The sequence below is a fragment of the Ixodes scapularis genome, unplaced genomic scaffold (assembly GCF_016920785.2).
Source record: "Ixodes scapularis isolate PalLabHiFi unplaced genomic scaffold, ASM1692078v2 PGA_scaffold10__122_contigs__length_95168666, whole genome shotgun sequence".
Lineage (NCBI taxonomy): Eukaryota > Metazoa > Arthropoda > Arachnida > Ixodida > Ixodidae > Ixodes > Ixodes scapularis.
In genome coordinates this window covers 83963200-83979700 of record NW_024609836.1, presented here as the reverse complement: position 1 = coordinate 83979700, position 16501 = coordinate 83963200, and the positions used below count along the sequence as shown (strand labels likewise).

The 16501-nt window shown below is 48.6% G+C and overlaps 1 protein-coding gene across 1 annotated transcript in view; it reads right to left on the bottom strand.

Moving 5' to 3' along the window:
- Positions 1-377: 377 nt before the first annotated feature.
- Positions 378-16501, bottom strand: part of LOC8023687 (genetic suppressor element 1) — a 43260-nt gene continuing 27136 nt past the window's right edge. Inside the window, exons 11-19 of the mRNA XM_040207683.2 lie at positions 14813-14991; positions 11691-11742; positions 10823-11086; positions 9486-9578; positions 6953-7102; positions 4196-4291; positions 3515-3745; positions 2882-2985; positions 378-2182 (exon numbers count right to left, since the gene is read on the bottom strand). Of these exons, the coding sequence (XP_040063617.2) occupies positions 2084-2182; positions 2882-2985; positions 3515-3745; positions 4196-4291; positions 6953-7102; positions 9486-9578; positions 10823-11086; positions 11691-11742; positions 14813-14991 (1268 nt within the window). The 3' untranslated portion in view covers positions 378-2083. The remainder of the gene's footprint in view (positions 2183-2881; positions 2986-3514; positions 3746-4195; positions 4292-6952; positions 7103-9485; positions 9579-10822; positions 11087-11690; positions 11743-14812; positions 14992-16501) is intronic.

Here is a 16501-nt window from a genome sequence, read left to right as displayed (position 1 = left end):
TGGCACGCATCATCAAGGAATGAGGCTCCGGTTGGCTCTCGTATGGCGCAATTCCAAAAAAGCCACCAGAGAAGCCCTCTCCGTGTCAGCGTGGCCGCTGGTAAGAGGAGGGAGCGGTGGCGGCAGAGCCAGAGCCCGTCCGAGCAGACTCCAGGGCATTTGCACGCAGAGCTCGGCGTGGCCACTTCACGAAAGCGCACATTTGGCCGTCCGCTGGCGAAACGTGGCTGTCTACGCCACTACACCGCAGACGAACGACATTCATGCTTTAGCATTCACAACTCATAAGAACGGTAAATATCTTTTTCTATTCCTCTAATATGCTTTCAAACCAAAAAAATCTGGCAAAAATTAAATGAAAACCCACACCACACTTATCAAGGTTTCATCATTTTTTTTTATTTCATAAATAACGGCTCGATAGAAAACGCTTTTATCAATGAAGAGGAGGTAAGAAAACGAGGACTCTTTAAAATGATGCATGGAGTACATGTACATAGTTCGAAGAAGTAGTAGTGGCTCTTCCTACCGGGGGGGAGGGGGGTGCGTCTTCGTGCTGGTGCAAGCCAAATGCAGAACAATGCCCCACGAGACCGCCCCCGCCAACCACTGCCACACTCGCGTCCTGTCCGACACGTACGCCGCCACTTTTTGTTCCAAGACGGCGGCCCAACGTCCGCATCGCCGCATTTTGTTGTGGGCAGCACACGCATCCTCGTGTCGCCGACATGTGGCCAATACATGTTTGGTCATTCACACGTAAATGTGCGTGTAAATGACTATGCGCCTCGGAGAGTCTGGGCTCTTGCGTTTGCTATCCAAAAATTTGATGCAAGCTTAATTCAAAATCTTTCGACTGAATGTTTGAGGAAGCAGTCGCCGGTTTTCTACCACTTCGAAAAAGAGATCCGCTGTACGAAACCGGACCGCCTTTTACTCAATTTGACTTTAAAAAAAATGTAAACTTGCAACACGCTAAAGAGAGAGTGCATGTAAAGTAGCAAGCGCTCTGCACGTGTCTGCTTGTTCGTCGTATGCCGCAGACAGACTTCCGCAACAGGGCGGGCCACTCGCCCGGGGCTCGTCTGCTAGCAAAAGCAATACTGTCGGCCAAAAGTTGGCAAAGTCCTAGCGTGTTAAAATGGCTACGACTACGGCTAGCGTTTGTGGCTATACCTCCATTGCCGTTCAATGTTGGGCGTGAAGCAGAACCTGGCGCCAGAGGGCCGCGGCGGAGCCACTGGACTTTCCCGGAGTTGTGGAGATGAGTTCACATCAGTAAAATGATCCGAGCTGGAAGTTTCTGTATGCAAGATATTTATGCAACAAACCACCACTAGAGTGAGTTGAATCTAGAGTTCTGCATTCTGGAACTGATCTTATCCCGGAAACTCGATTTTTCACTATGTTTCGACTTGCACTAAAGAAAAAGTCTTCTTCAGTTTCATTTTCCTGCATTCATATTTTAGCGAACAGAAAGAATGAAATATCGCTGCCTCGCACGAAATCCCGACAGAATCACGCTTCAAAGAAGTATCGTCATCGCTGATCAGCTGGGTCGAGCCCCTCATCTCCTGTCGCAATCTGCACCGAGGATCCGTCTGTTCGACGATGGAACAACGTCGAGAGCACGAACGCAGACCCTCACAAGAGCGAAATATACAGGCCACTCCCTCGAAGCCAGAATTCTGAAACGCGGCAAGTCTTCCGCACGATTCCGAATCGCAAAAATGATCACCAAAAGAATGTCTAGAGGATTTTTCGTTTTTTCCTGATTGATCTAGAAATGCAGTCCTATTCGCTGGTTGCATTGTCATCGCCGCACTTGGGTCCAAGCTGCTCTGCTCGCCGCCGCGAGCCGAATCCGTTTCAAAGCCAGTTCGGCATCGTTGAGTCCTAGTGAGTGGTCGTGGTGTCCAGTGGCTCCGTGTGCCTTCGAGGGGGCGCGGGGAAATGACTCGATGGATTGACTCGTGTGCATCTTTGGTCCTTTGTCTTGTTCAGAGCGGTCCGTCCCCCCTCCGAGTGTGGCAGTGGGAGGGACCTCCCTGGAATGCCTCGGGAGAAGGGAAGGGGGCAGTCCTCAGTTCCGGACCAGGCGCAGGCACTTCTTGAGATTGTCAATGGTCATCTGCTTGGTCTGGCGCTCCCCGTCCAGCAGCTTCTTGTTCTCGTACAGCTCCTGAAAGGGGAACGCCTTGCGGTTGGACGTCCGTTCCGCATACGCACGGTTGCGGAGGTTCTAGTTTTCGTCGATAGAGGTGTGTCAATACTACCCGTAATCACCCACGGAATGAGAACGGCAGGAAATGTCTTTTGCACTCCTGGCCCCCAGCATACGATTGAGGTTTGCCATACGCCTGAACTGCCCTTTTCACCTTGTTAGCGACTGCACACCTTTCCCCCTCTAGCGTGATCATACATGGATCCATGCAGTGGCCCGGCTGACCAACCACTTTTTCCCGTTATATGCATCTTTGATGTTGGATTTAGTAGTGAACGACAGCTACTCGTGTTGATTGAATTCAACTCGCGTGAGAAAACTTGGATAACTGGGAAAAACAAAAACAGCGTGCACACCTTTCCCGTTTTTTCTCGACAACTGAAATGCTGTCATCGAAAGTTAGTATAGTGTATTCAAATGTACTTATTTGGGGCACCGGCCTATGTGGCAGAACTTAGTGTTTGACTCTACCCACGACAGTCGAATGAGCGCCGCTGCCACATTCGTGCTAACTGCATTGTGCTGCATACGGTGCAGTCAAATTCAATTTGACTGCAGAGGGTTGCACAGGGGAGAGCATTACATAAAAAAACATGCTCGACTGGACGTAAAAAAATATAATATAATAATTACAGAAATAAGACGAGAGAGACTCACCGCCATGCATGCACTCAGGGCCTGTGCTTCCTGCTGCAATCGGTGCTGCTCCTGTTGCAGCTGGCGCTGTCGGCTCGAGAGCAGGGAACGCTCCAGTTCGCGCTCTGAAACGCAGCAGAGAAGACAACGTGAGACGGCGAGCGACATTCCTAAAGCCCTCGACTAAAATTCACGTGTTCGTTAGGGGTACAGACAACCATCAATGTGCAAATGCGCGAGACACGTGCCACGAGTGAGAGCTGCAACGCCATTTGCGCCTCAGGGCTGCATGGGGCACACACCTCGTGTATTGGTGCACTTGTCGCTACTTGTAAGACAAATGCAAACACCTCGAGAGGCCGTTTTGGACAAGCCTAGCTCCTCAACGTGGAGTCGTCCCCGGTTCACGACCTTGACCGTTTTGAACAACCCAGGCTCGCTCGAGGCTTAGCTTGTGGCCCTGCCAACAGACAACAGCGCTAACTTTCTAAAACTTTTCGCTCCCCTTCTGCTTGAAGGCAACCAATTTGATTTTGAAGTCCCCCACGGCTTACCAACTGATTCTGAAGTCTCCCACACCCATGGCTTACCAACTGCCCAGCCCCAGCAGTGACCCCAAGATGACCCACACTTCCAAAGGAGCGTGACCCTCACCCTGTCGGTAGTGGGCGTACGCCTCCACGACGCCCTGAACCCCGGGCCAGGGGAAAGGGGGCCTGACGCGGGACCCCGCCTCTGCCGCGGACGTTGCACCGCCTGCCTCTGGGGTCCCCGTTCTCGGGGGGCCGTCCTCCTCGCCCTCGTCAGCCTCCTCCGGAGGGGCCACGGGGGGCCTCTTGTGGAAGATGGAGTAGGTGGGGCGCTGGCAGCGGGGGCCTCGCTTCTCTGGGAGGGACACGGAAGCGCACGGTCAGCAGACAAGGTTGTCGTCCGAAACGACACACGATGGCACGGGCACGTTTCCTCCGACAAGAACGGTCCCAACAAAACACCCTCGCATTCTGGCACCACTCACCCTGCCTAGGCAAACACCCTCGCAATGAAATTTACAGTTTTATCAAGCATGTTACTCGTGGACTTTCACACCGATTCCGTACCATTGGCGTGACGCGGCGACTATCATAATCCAGTTTAGTAAATGTTAAGAAGCGGTGCGGCGTGCGAGGTCGCGCGGTACCCCGTCGATTTCAAATCGTCCTGGGCAGCTCGTAGTATTGAGAGTGGTGTACGTGGGTGCGAAAATGTAGTTCCGACTTGGTGAAAGCAACTAGTTCAACGGTGGTGCCATCCGGGGGATGCTGCGAGAGTCTCGGGCCAAGGCAATGCTCTACTCACTGAGCTGCTGGTGCAAATGTGTGTCTAAGAGCACAGAATCGTGAAACTCCTGGGCAAAGCCTTTGCCCTGCTGCTGCTGCTGCTGCTTGCCAGGCACTGCATACAAAACGCAGAAACGTCGTTGGTGCCGGGCAGAGTGCCACCATCAAATACCGAGACGCAAACAGCGGAGAGACAAGAGGAGAGATGAGAACAGATACGACAGAACCTAACCACTAAAATCTAGTCTAGAGCTTCGTTTACTGACTGAAAGAACTAAAGTTGCTAGTCCTGTCATGTTTCACAAAGTCTACCATTCCTCTTCTCGTAACAATTGTTGTCGACCGTCATCTCGCATCAATTTGTTCAGTGACCACAACTTGTAACTAAATTCTCTTTCGTGAGAACTAATAAATTTTAAAATTCACCGCTTTCCCTAGCTATTGTTAACTGGAATTCTCTTCCCGAAATAGTCATACGCGAAACAAATCAGGCTCAATTCTGGGTCTTTGCGAGGCACACCATACAAATGTTTTTTATTAGTCAGAACGTTTATTCAATATACTTACTTCTTTTTTTATAGGGAGTGTCTACATCCACGCGCGGGGACGTAGCCACGTCGGGAGGAGATAAGGCTCCATCCACGCAATACGTCACTTCCGGCGCACTACGATCAACTTCCGGTCTAGCCTCCCAATGTTTTTCCATTTGCTTGGCGGCCATTGCACCTTGCGATTTTGCCGTGCGCGGACTGCTGTCTACTGTGCCTGCCTGGTCTTCCGCAAGCGGTGTTGACTTTCTCTGAAGCGTTTTTATTTTCTTTCTGTTTTCTCGGACAAGGAGTTTGGCCGTTTGAGTATTAGCACGGTCGCGCTTCTGATCTGCCTCAAGTTTTGGTTGCCGGGGGTTCGATGGTGAAATACTTGTCCTAGTATTTCCCATCGAATGACCGGGTGGCTGTCGAAGTGCGGGCGTTTAGTGGCATTAGGATCGAGGCTTTGTTTTCCAAGGTGTCTAACGCCCTGCTCGATTTTGGCACAAACAACACCAGCGTTTGTGCCAGCGCGTACGTTGACAAATATCGTCGGCTGGCCGCTCAGATCTTGGAACGCAATCGACGATGCAGATCGCCTTTTCTTCCGTCCTTCCGAGGCGGGGGAACAGGTTCTCTTCGATGGAGTGTCAGCGTAGTCAGATTGCCGAGATCCAGGCGTTGAATGATCGGCACAGAGACGTGAACTGGCTCCTGCAGGAGTTCTGCCGCAAGCAGGGTTTCGTGTTCATCGGTGATCTCGTGGACGAGTGGCATCTGTGCATCGGCTACTGTTTTATTTGTCATGGAATAAACTGTTTCTGGAATCTTTTACCCAGTTTTCTCGATTGAATGCTCTCAGTATGTTTGTTATTAATGGGACTAATGCATGTTTTCCCTTTTCTCACAATCTTTGTGTGATTGCGAGCGTACGCGCACGTCAAGAACGTACGAAGCGGTGGGCACGTACTTGTCCCCTTCGATACACATAAGCTCACATTAAAAGGCTTCGAACCAAGCCAACCACAAACACGACAAAGCCTCTCCGCCTCGCCTCAGCAGCGATGCGCACATGGGCGAAGGCGCCGGAGGCCGTACCCGCACCGCCCGCACGCACGGATGGCACGCACACCGCCCACACGTGTGTGTGACTCCTGGACAACATAAATATAAAGATATATATTGAACATGATTGTAAACCTGAGACTGGAGCAGAAACGTGGACACACCAGAAGGTAGAAAAAGACGAGGCAACGTCTCAATTGGTACTATTTTCTTGATGCATTATATTTGCTATTAGTCTTAGAAAACAGTAAACCATTTTTGTTAGGTCACGTGACATATTAACCTTAAAACAACAATGAAATATAACCTCTTTATTTTTATATCCTATATTTAATTATAAGAAAGCGTAATATGTACATAAAAACAAATTATCTCCTTATTTTATAAGTCACGTGACCTTTTGCGTGGATGGAGCCTTATCTCCTCCCGACTTGGCTACGTCCCCGCGCGTGGATGTAGCCTCGGCCTTTTTTATATTGCGTCTTTTCTATGACCTCTATATGTCTCTCAATAATCATTAACAATACTGCTATTTGGCAACCCTCGCTGTTCATTGTTGTGTACTACGCAGACAAACTGCGAAACAACTCGCTGTCGCATAAATCACAGCCGGCGTCATTACCAGTGCCTCGTATCTGTTTTTGCTTGTGCAGCGGCAGCATGCCCGGCCAGCAGACGAGCTTAATTTTGTTTGAGCCATGGTTGAGAGCGCTACAATAAAAGACGTGCAAGCGTGAAGTAGCATGTTTTTTTTCATAATTCACAGGCTTTTTCTAAAGCTTGCCAAAAACGAACAGTGTTAGAGGTTTCTCGATAAAAAACACTGAATTGGAATTTTCAGAGGGCACTGTACGACTTTATCGTTGAAACTTTTGTTTTAAATAGAATATTTTGTAAGTTAATTCCTTATTCAATTAAATAAGATTCTTAGTTTATTATTTTATCGGCAAAAGAAAAAATAGCCCGACTTGCTCCAAACATCGAACAAGCTTATTCCTTTGGTTTTGTCTTCCTAAAGGTACCAAATTATATTTAAACCTTGGCTCGAGTTACATGGAACACCTTGTATAAATACCTTAACGCCGTATAACGCTCGTTCATGACAATTTTCTCATAAAAAGCAACGCATAAAACACATTCTGCATTAAAAATAAGGACTGATGAAGGGACGACGGGCTTACCTTTAAGCTGCACGGGGGCCGCCATTTTGGCCGGGGGCGCGGGCACCTTGCGAGGGGGACTGCCGTCCGAGCAGACGCCGTTCTGGCGCTGTGCACTGCCGGCGGACACGCAGGGGAGCTTGCGCTTCAGGCACCTGCTCTGCAGGTAGCCTGCCGGAAGACAAGAATGCAAGAAGCTCAGCCACCTCGCCTGTCACCACTGACATCTCCCGCTGTGTCGGACATCTCACTATACGCTAGAAATAGATAAGCCATGCCTCTTTTATAGGACCGGCTCTAGGGGTTTTTGCGTCGTATAGCCTCGACGGTGACGTCGCACAGATGACATCACAGCATTAAGTCCGTGCTGCGGAGCGCAAAAGTTTGGCGCTATATTCATCAAAAAGACAGGAGCGCCGCCAGAGACTGACCCTCAAGCGCCCTCTTCGTGTACCGAGTATTTCTCGAAGTGCAAGTGACTTCTTCGTGCTCCATGATGTCACCAACGTCTATCCACAAACAAGATGACTGCGCTGACAGAAACGTTGTCAAGACTGCTTTCCCTTTTCAGTTGAATAGTGCTTTATCAAGGAGGTAAAAAAGATGTGATTTAAAAGCCAAGACATTAGCATTTTGGAAAAGGTTTGTTCGTGCAACTCGCCTGAAAACGAATTGACGTGCTATCTATTGAACAGTGGTGTGCCTGTATCAACGTAGTACATCGATGGGTTCTGTCTCACGCTGCAAGACAGAGCTACGGAACATCTGACAAGTTCGACAGTTTCCTGTGTTGACAAGCGGGTTCAAGAATGTTGTCTTTCATTTAAATCTGAACGGCAAGCAAGGTCAAAAAATCGATCGGTCAAGGTAAGTTTCCGCATATGTACTTGAAGCGAGTCTTCAAACCTTTCACGATAATTAGAACATTCAAAGGAACTTCCTAACATCACAGTCTTTTTTTATTATTATTTTTTTTATTTACACTGTCACTTTACAGAGGCCTTAATTAACTTATCTCGAAATAATTTCGGCTTCTGCCACCCGCATCCACGAAATGTCAAGTTCGTCATAAACATGTGGTCGGAAGTGGCTCATGCGGCTCGTCATTAGTTTTGGTGTGTCGCGCTCCTGTATGCCGCGCTCCGTTTAGTTTCTGCACTCCCGAGTTTGAAACTGACAGCGTCGGAGTAGAAGTAAAGGAGCCTGGACTTACTGCGCCCAGTGTTTACAATTGGTGTTGGATCGTGATGCTGGGACGGTGTTAAGTTCTAGGAAACTCTCGAGTGATAGCGACCACACGTCTTCCCCAAATTTATGCCCCCTTGTGATGTCGCGGTGTAAACGTCAAGTAAGGCTGTGACATCCCGGATGACCTACCGTAATATCCCGAGTCATCGCCCATCCCCGAGCCATCGCCCACCCCATTTTTTGGGCCAATATCGATTTCCGAAAAAACACCGAGTCATCGCCCACCCCCTCAAATACCCCAGCGCGGACTCTGCGATCCGCGAACACTCATCCTACCCGAATGACGCGGCCGCGGACCTTACAGTTGGAGGACGTCCGTGACAAAGTAAAACGAAGGAGGGAAAGACACTTCTTTTTGTTTACGCATTTCCTCCGTGAGCGACCCCAAAGTGGTTGTGTATCCGTGCGAAACGAAAACGATGGAGATAACAAAATAAGAGTTTGTTAACGTAACCGCGGAGTGTTAGGTCAAAGTCTGTCTCCGCCGAAGTAAGGTCACCGCGAACCCGCTCCTTCTTCCCGCCCGTCGCGACCGCGGTTGTGCAATATTTTAGGCAAAGCCAAAGCGTAAATAAAGCTTTGCTGGAACGTCCTACACAGACGTTTGCAGAGCATCCCAACCGTGCATTGATAGCCCGCCGTGCACGGACGCACGTATGTACGCACCAAACAAGAAAGTTGCTCAAGAGCTTGCAATTGACAAGGCGCCCGACTTGGCCCGACGCCAAAGTATTTGCCAACGCGACCGCCGGCTTTCACGCTTTCCCAGCATTGCTCTTGGTCGCTTCTTTGGTCCGCTCGCTCGCACGTTGCGCCTGGTCGGTTTTTCTATTTTCTTGTAGACTTTTCTTTCTTTTTTTTTACTAACTAGGAGAACATAATGGTGACATTCTTTCACGGAACAAATGTTCGTGCTATATGCAGATCGGCGGTGTTTCTAGCGCGTATGCAGGCAACGGACTTCGCTATAGCAAAATATTCTTTCGTGAGCATTTTTTTTTCTATAAAACAATGAAACTCAATCGAGTTTTGAGTTTGATGCATCTCTTGTGCATCAGCGCTAGATACGCAGAGAAAAATAGGCGTTTTTTTCCGCTTTTTTTTAAGTGTTTGTGCTCACCCACCGAGACATGGCCCACCCCACTTTTTTAACGAATTTCAGGCGGTTGGGGGGGTGGGCGATGACTCGGGATATTACGGTAGTATGATTGCTCTGTACTTAGAGTGCCCTTGAGATATACCGAAGATAGAGGCAGTTTTTCAATCCCTTGTTCTCGAGAGAGTACGCACAGAGGCGACGACCTACCTGGCCGGTGAGAGTAGCCGCCCATCCGGGAGAGTGAGCCGTTGCGGTGAGAGCGCTCCATCATGATGGCCCTCCAGATGGTCTCGCGCTCCTCTGCATTAGAAAAACACGAACCCTTCTCGCTCCAGTCGCCAGAAAGAAACCACATTTGGACAGAGCAAAGGTCAACCCGACGCTCATCTTACCACCCAATCCCCTCGCACATAAATCATTTCTCCACCCTAAAAGGTCGACCTACAGAGTCGTCCAAACCCTTTCCCAGCATCCATCTCTCAGCTTCCTCGCAAGGTCTTCTCTCCTCTTTTCTTAAAAGGAGCAAGCCTCCGAGCTGCTCCTTGCAGAGAGAAAGTACAGTCGAGCCCAATTACATCGAACCCGGGAACCCTATTTAGAAATGTTGTCTATATCGAACAGTCAAAATGTTCCCTCGAAAATCCTACGCAATAGTATAAATCCCACGCCCCTGGTGGGTAAGCCTTCTCCAAATTCTGTAGTCACCGCACAGTTTTCATGCGCCAAGAACAAACGCCTCTAGCCATGGGCAGCAAAAAGCATGAAGAGGCGGAGGGTAAAAAAAAACACTCTGCCTCAAACTTTTAGCTTCCAACTAAAGTACAAAGAGAGTCTGGTTATTTGAGTGTGTCATAAACAGTCGTGCAAATGCACTTTGAACGCCTCGTTCAAATTTGTTTGCCTTTTCCCTTTGGCGTTTTTGTTTTGTCATTGTTTTTTGCCGTTTGATTTTATGCCAGCTTTTTTCTCTTCATGTTTTCCTTTCAGGTTTTTTTTTTTTTTTTTTTTTAATGTTATTATTTATTTTATGTTTTGTCGCTCGTGCTCTTGAAGCTCCAGTATCGCGCACGAGCGGCGGCACCCCAATCGTTCTACAGTAAATACAAGTTCATGGATGGTCTATTTGGTAAGCTCCGGCTTGTCACGATCTTCGCTATTAGCAGACGCGCAGAAATCTCGATTAGAGCTTCAATTAACATACTTTCGTACGTTGAATTACAAACACACTATTTTACGATCCCCTTTGATTGGGATACATTTGGGTTCAACAGTATACTGTTACCGCTTCGACCCACGGGTGGTACCAGCACGGTGCCCAGGAGGCGTTTCCGACAGGTGCGTTTACCGCGTCCTAAAATAGGGTTCCTCCATTTTGATCCGAAGACGTCGCAAAAGCGTCACAATGCAGCCGGCCAAGATCCCAACGGTGCCGAAGCGGCAAAAGTGAAGACGTCCCTCTTTGAACACACAAACATGCCGGCCAGAGACGCATTCTAGGCACCCTAGTACGAGGCCCCAACTGTGGAAAAGGAGGAATCACTCGCCATCCCCTCCGGCGCCGCACGTCGAAAGTCCGAGCAGCAGCAGGAACTGCTTCTTGAGCTGGAAGTCCGGCTCCTTGCACAGGCGTCGTGGCGACAGTTGCCGGGGCGGTCGTTGCCGTGGCGACGGCACCCTCTCGGCCCCCGCCTTGCCGCCGTCTCCGCCGCCGAGACGCGGCAACGAAGGCGACGCAACTCGGGGCCCCTGCCCGCCCTCGCTCCCGTGCAGGCGCGTCCAGTGGCGCAGGAAGTGCTGCAGCTCCAGCTCTGCACCCGGCGTCGTCTTGGGTGAATACCGCGCGGTGGAGCTTCGGACTTTTCTGCTCCTAAATGTCTCTGACAGCGCGTCCTCCAAGTTTACTTATGACACTGTGTCGTATACAGTAGAATCACTCTATTGTAAAGTCAGTTATGATACCAATATCGAAGCCTTCAAAAACTTGCACTGGTATTCTTCAGCTTTAACTCAGATTCACTACTTTCGCGTCTTCACTGGAACGCTCCATAACACGGTGCTTTCCTTGCCTCACAGATGCTAGTTCGCTGAACACACTTTTCACTGGGCCGAATACAAGCAGGAACCACATTTTGCGAACGAAGGATTTCGGCTCTTCTCATAAAGAAACAAATCCAGAAATTGACACAGATAATTGTTACGACCAAAAACATGACACAGCCTCTACCCGAAGGAAGACTTAAACCCCTAAAGCTTCCTCCCTCACAACCCAGTTTGTATCTTTTTTATTAAATAAGAGATAACGGATCATTGAGCGAGCATAGATGTTCATGCTGATGCAAAGTGCCAACCCGAGTAGAGGTCTTAAAAACAGCCGAGCCAGACAAAAAAAAAAAATAAGCCCTTCTGGCTCACCTCTCCTCTTCTGATGGCTCGTGAGACCCACATGGCGGAAAAACTGCAGCTTCTGCAAAGACAAACAGGGAAGTACAGATGACAACACAGGACATGCTGACACGATAGCTTTTCGTCGCAGGTGCAAAACCCCCTCACACTAGTCCTGTCCACACAAATCTACTGATTTTTAAATACCCAATGACATTGTCATTTTCTTTGAACCACCCAAGGCAGACAACTAGATGGACTCCTGAATGCTATTGTTGTCTGTGTTGTTATGTTCAAGTAACATACACTAGTCCCTCGTTATAACGAAATTGCTTTTTTCTAATTATCGCTTTTATCAATGTTTAATCTGGTCAGACCAAAATGCCTTCATTTTGATCCAGATTATTCCAAGCGTGTCGGAGGCAGACCGCGCTTATTACGAAGGTTGAGGTGCCGAATGCATGCAAGCCTACACTGAGGCACATGGAGACCTTTGCGTTCCTTCTAACCTCCACCGAGGCAAATGGCAAACCAAGAAAACGGCAAACAAGAAAGCAGAGCAAACGAAATCGCCGAGGCATTCGACATTTCAACATCGACTGTCCACCGTTTTGAAGACGGGTTTGGGAAGAGTTTTTCCTGCAAGAAAAAGTGTGCCCGCAACCCGAAGATGAAAGTTTACCAACTGCTGTGAGCACGTCGGATTTTCTAGCGCACGCATGCTTGCCGGGCCGGGGCATGATTCCCGGAGCTGTAACTATCTCTACAGGAGTGTGTGCAAACACGACTGTGAAGCCACCGAGGACAACTCAGATTTGTTCAAGTTTGTCGACGCGGCCATCGATACGGGTACTGGAATTGTAGGCCTTGTGTGCAGCCACGGTAAACACGAAGCGACATTGGAGAGGCGCCTCGCAAAACACCAACTACTGCAGAGACGCGAAACATCCCACGGCTGCTTCGAAACAAATAGGAGTGCAGCGGCAGTGAAAATCCTCTTTCGATGCCTAAAGTAGTTTTAGGCAAACTAATGAATTTATCGGCAAACTCCACTGAATCATTTGTTTACTTCTCAGTAAAGCTGCCACGAGTTGTTCATAACCAAGGTTTGTTCGATTAAATATATGGTCAGTGTTCTGCAGTGTTCCCATTCAGCTCCAAAACTGCTTCCGTCACTGTTTCTTTTTTTTTTTCTTTTTTTTTGCTTTTATTTTTATTTGTAGTTTATATCAAACTTCTTTGTCATTAGAGCCCTGCACGGATAACAGTTTGGGTATCCGCATCTGCAGACTTTGTATCCGCATCCGAACCGCATCCACAAACTTTTTACATTATTGTATCCGACCCGCATCCGCAAAATGTGGAACCATGTCGATGTTCCTGCTAACCACCAGAGGTTATGATTTCATTTAGACTAGCAAAATCAGCGGAAATCACGCCGACCGCATTCTTCCCCGCCGCACGCGGAATGGAAAACTTTCACGTACCCTCCCCTGAAGTCTAAACGCCTAAGAAAAAAGGTCATAAAAAAAAAAAAAAAATGTTTGGAAAGAGAGGAGGAGAGGCAGTGGTAGGAAGACAAAACCCTTTCTGTGATGTTACCGAGCGTATTCGGCCGCCTTGAGTCTCACGGTGTTTCGTGTCAGCCAGCGGGCAGATGCGCCACTAAAGTCAGAGTTCAAGGCCTGATCGGATCGACTAAAGTGTTGTTCGAGAAAGATTGCGGCTTGCAGGCGCCCAAAAATATATATTAAAAAAAACTTTTTTTTTTTTTTTTTGTTTGGGGCGGCCACGGAGGTTGGGCGCGGCAGCCGCTGGCATTGCTGGCGCCCTGGCGTCGTAACCGGACAAATATGAACTGCCAGACTTTCTTGGCTAGAACTCTAAGCATACAAAAAAGAGACAGACAGCTTACGGGCTGCCTATGTGTGTGTGCCGCTGATTTCGAAACTTTGCAAACCGTGGCGCCACAGGGTCGCGCTCATTGTCGAAGCACTTCTTTTGTTTTTGGTATCATGACCACACCACTCTCTACGGAGAAGGGTGTGGTTTCTTCTACTTTCTGTTGACTTGTTCGTTTGAGAGGTTTTCTTTGCCAGGAGAAAGTTTTCCGCTCCTTCCCTGCCAAAAAAAACTAGCTTTCTCGGGACGATTGATGCCCTGCATTTTTTACTTTTTCTATAGATAGCATCTTTGAGGAGATGAAATGCACTAACCGAAGCAATCTTTAGTAAGAATCAGATCTTTCTTAGGATCCCTACCGATTCTTCGAAACGCGTTTTGTGGAAATATGTTTCGTGGACAACTTTTCACAAACATACATTTCATGAACACACGGTTCGTTGACGCTGTATGTTTTGTGGCCACATGCCCCTGCGACGTTTTGTTGACAACATATTCCTTCACTAAGCCGCTAAAAGCTAGTGCACGATTCACTAAGGCGTCCTGAATTAAACCATGTCCCCCTCCCCCCTGTAATCCAGGCGAGACGCAAAAAAGTTTGTTCCGAAAATAGCAGGGTTGTGCGCGACGAAACGTCTCAGGTTTGTCGATGAAATGAACATGAAAAGCCTTTCGATCAAACGTCGCATGTCGACGAAACGATTTGTAGATGGAACGTCGACAAACCGAATGCCACCGGGCAAAAATTTAGATATGGATCCACGGATATCCCCTGACATCCGCATCCGATCCGCAATTCGTCAAAATCCATCTAATTTCTATCCGCATCCGCCAGTTTAGTGCGGATATCTGCGGATATGCAAGGCTCTATTTGTCATCCAACTGACTTAGTTATAACGAAGAGGGACTACTGTAACCTTGTTTCGCTGCAGAAGCAGCGTATCCTCCACAGAACCCGATGGACAACAGTACATCGCATCAACGTGTGAACAGGACAAAAGACTAGCATTTGTACCTCCCAGACAAATTTCGGAGGCAATATATTTTCCCCAAATTGTCATGGGAAGTTTCCCTGAGTAGAGCAAGGAAGCCTCTGGCGGCGAAATCTCAAATAAAGAGACCTCTATACCCAGAGGTAACTTTTTGAGACAATGCTGTCCAAGCTACGCACGCACGTACCACCAAATGAAGTCGTCGGCCGAATATGGTGTCGAGTGGATACGAGATCGCAGCCTGACTGAAAGCATTACCCTGGGACTGAGGTCGAGCCGCAGAGGAGGTCCGGACCAGACGACGGGCCGCTCCCGGGGCCCGCACTCTCCGTCCGAGTCGTCCAGGCTACCGTCCGAGTCGCTTTCTGCTCCAGAGTTCCGGGCGCGGGCCGCACGCCTCCGGCGCTCTGCCAAGTCGATCCGGCTCAGAACTGCAGCTGCAGGGAAAAGGCGTGGTCTCTCGGACACTCTCCCGGTGACCAAAGCCTCAAAAAAACCAGGCAAGTTGTGATTCGACTAAGCCGTCGTCAAGGGGGAGGAGGAAGAGCGAGCAAATGTTAACCGGTATCTCAGATGCACCTGTGTGCGTTCAAATGAAGCGCAAGGTCACGTTACATGCTTCCAACAGCAGCTTTGACAGCACTGAGCACCAAGTATGAAACAAAGTATTAGCCCCGAGAGCGAACACAAGCGTCGCTGCGGTCGCAGCGCCCTGATTGGGTGAGGTGTACCGTGACGTCAAGGGGAGTACTCCACTCCGCGACCTCGCATCGGCTCGCTTCCCAACACCGGTTTCCCGGTTTGGCGTTGTGTACCGGAAGCTCTTCGAGGAGCTGGACTTCGTGTACCCGGTGTACAAGACGTTGAGTTAGGCCGATATTGACGTGCTTCCGTACATTTTATAAGCCTGCTTGCCCTTTTTACCTTTAAAATTGGATTACAAATCCCGAAAGTTATCGGACGAGGCAATTCCGCCGATGAACCTCCCCGTCCGTCCACACGACACAAAGCAATCTTGCAAAGGGTCGGTGAAGCGGTGGCGCAAGTGTTTCAGACGCTGCAATTCCGTTCCTTGCCTGTTCATGATTTAGGACGATATTACATCCTGCTTTCAAGGCATTTGAAGTGGAATTTATATCAAGGGCCTTTGGGTGGTCGGCAAATTAGCTCGTGACCCCGACTCTGCGCTTCCACTCTGCATGCGCTGGTTCGCAGATGTTTTAAAGACCCTGCATCTGATGATCTTTGAAGTGCTCGTGGAACAGGGCTGTTTTACGTAAATGTAGCTTCTTCGTGAATTAATTATATAGTTTATGCACGTATGCAGGCATATTTCTTAGAAGGTGCAACATTACTGAAAATTAGTTTTTTATGGTAGCAGCAAAAACGGCCGAATTGCACCCAGTTGCCTGTATGATATGTATTGAACTGCCCAAAATATGCACAGCAATGGTGCCGTAATTTGGAATGTTTATACTTTTTCCTGACATTCTTTATTCCAGCCTTGGTTATTAAAAAATATACACCGTTTAGTCTGAATTGTCATTTCCAATTAAAAGAGACTGCTGCAGGTCCCCAAAAGCTTCCTCAGCCTCCAAACTCCCTACAGCTGGACTCTCTGACAACAGAGGAAAACAGGAGTAAAAGAAAGCATTCGAACGTCTGTCCAGCGGTAGATGCAGTACTAGTAGCAGAAAATGTGGAACCTGTGAAGGGCGACAGTCTGCTTGAGAAAAGCTTCTGGTATTTTGGCTTCAGGGCAGTTCGATTTAAATAAAGTCTCAATTTTAGGGCTTAAGGGACTAATAACGTGCTAGACATCTTCGCGTACGTTTGTTATACATTTCTTGAGGGTTTATATAGACAAGTCCACAAATACCACCCGTGTAGTCCTTTGAAATGCTATCCGAATCTAGCAAAGGTCAAATCCGAGCAATGTATATAAAT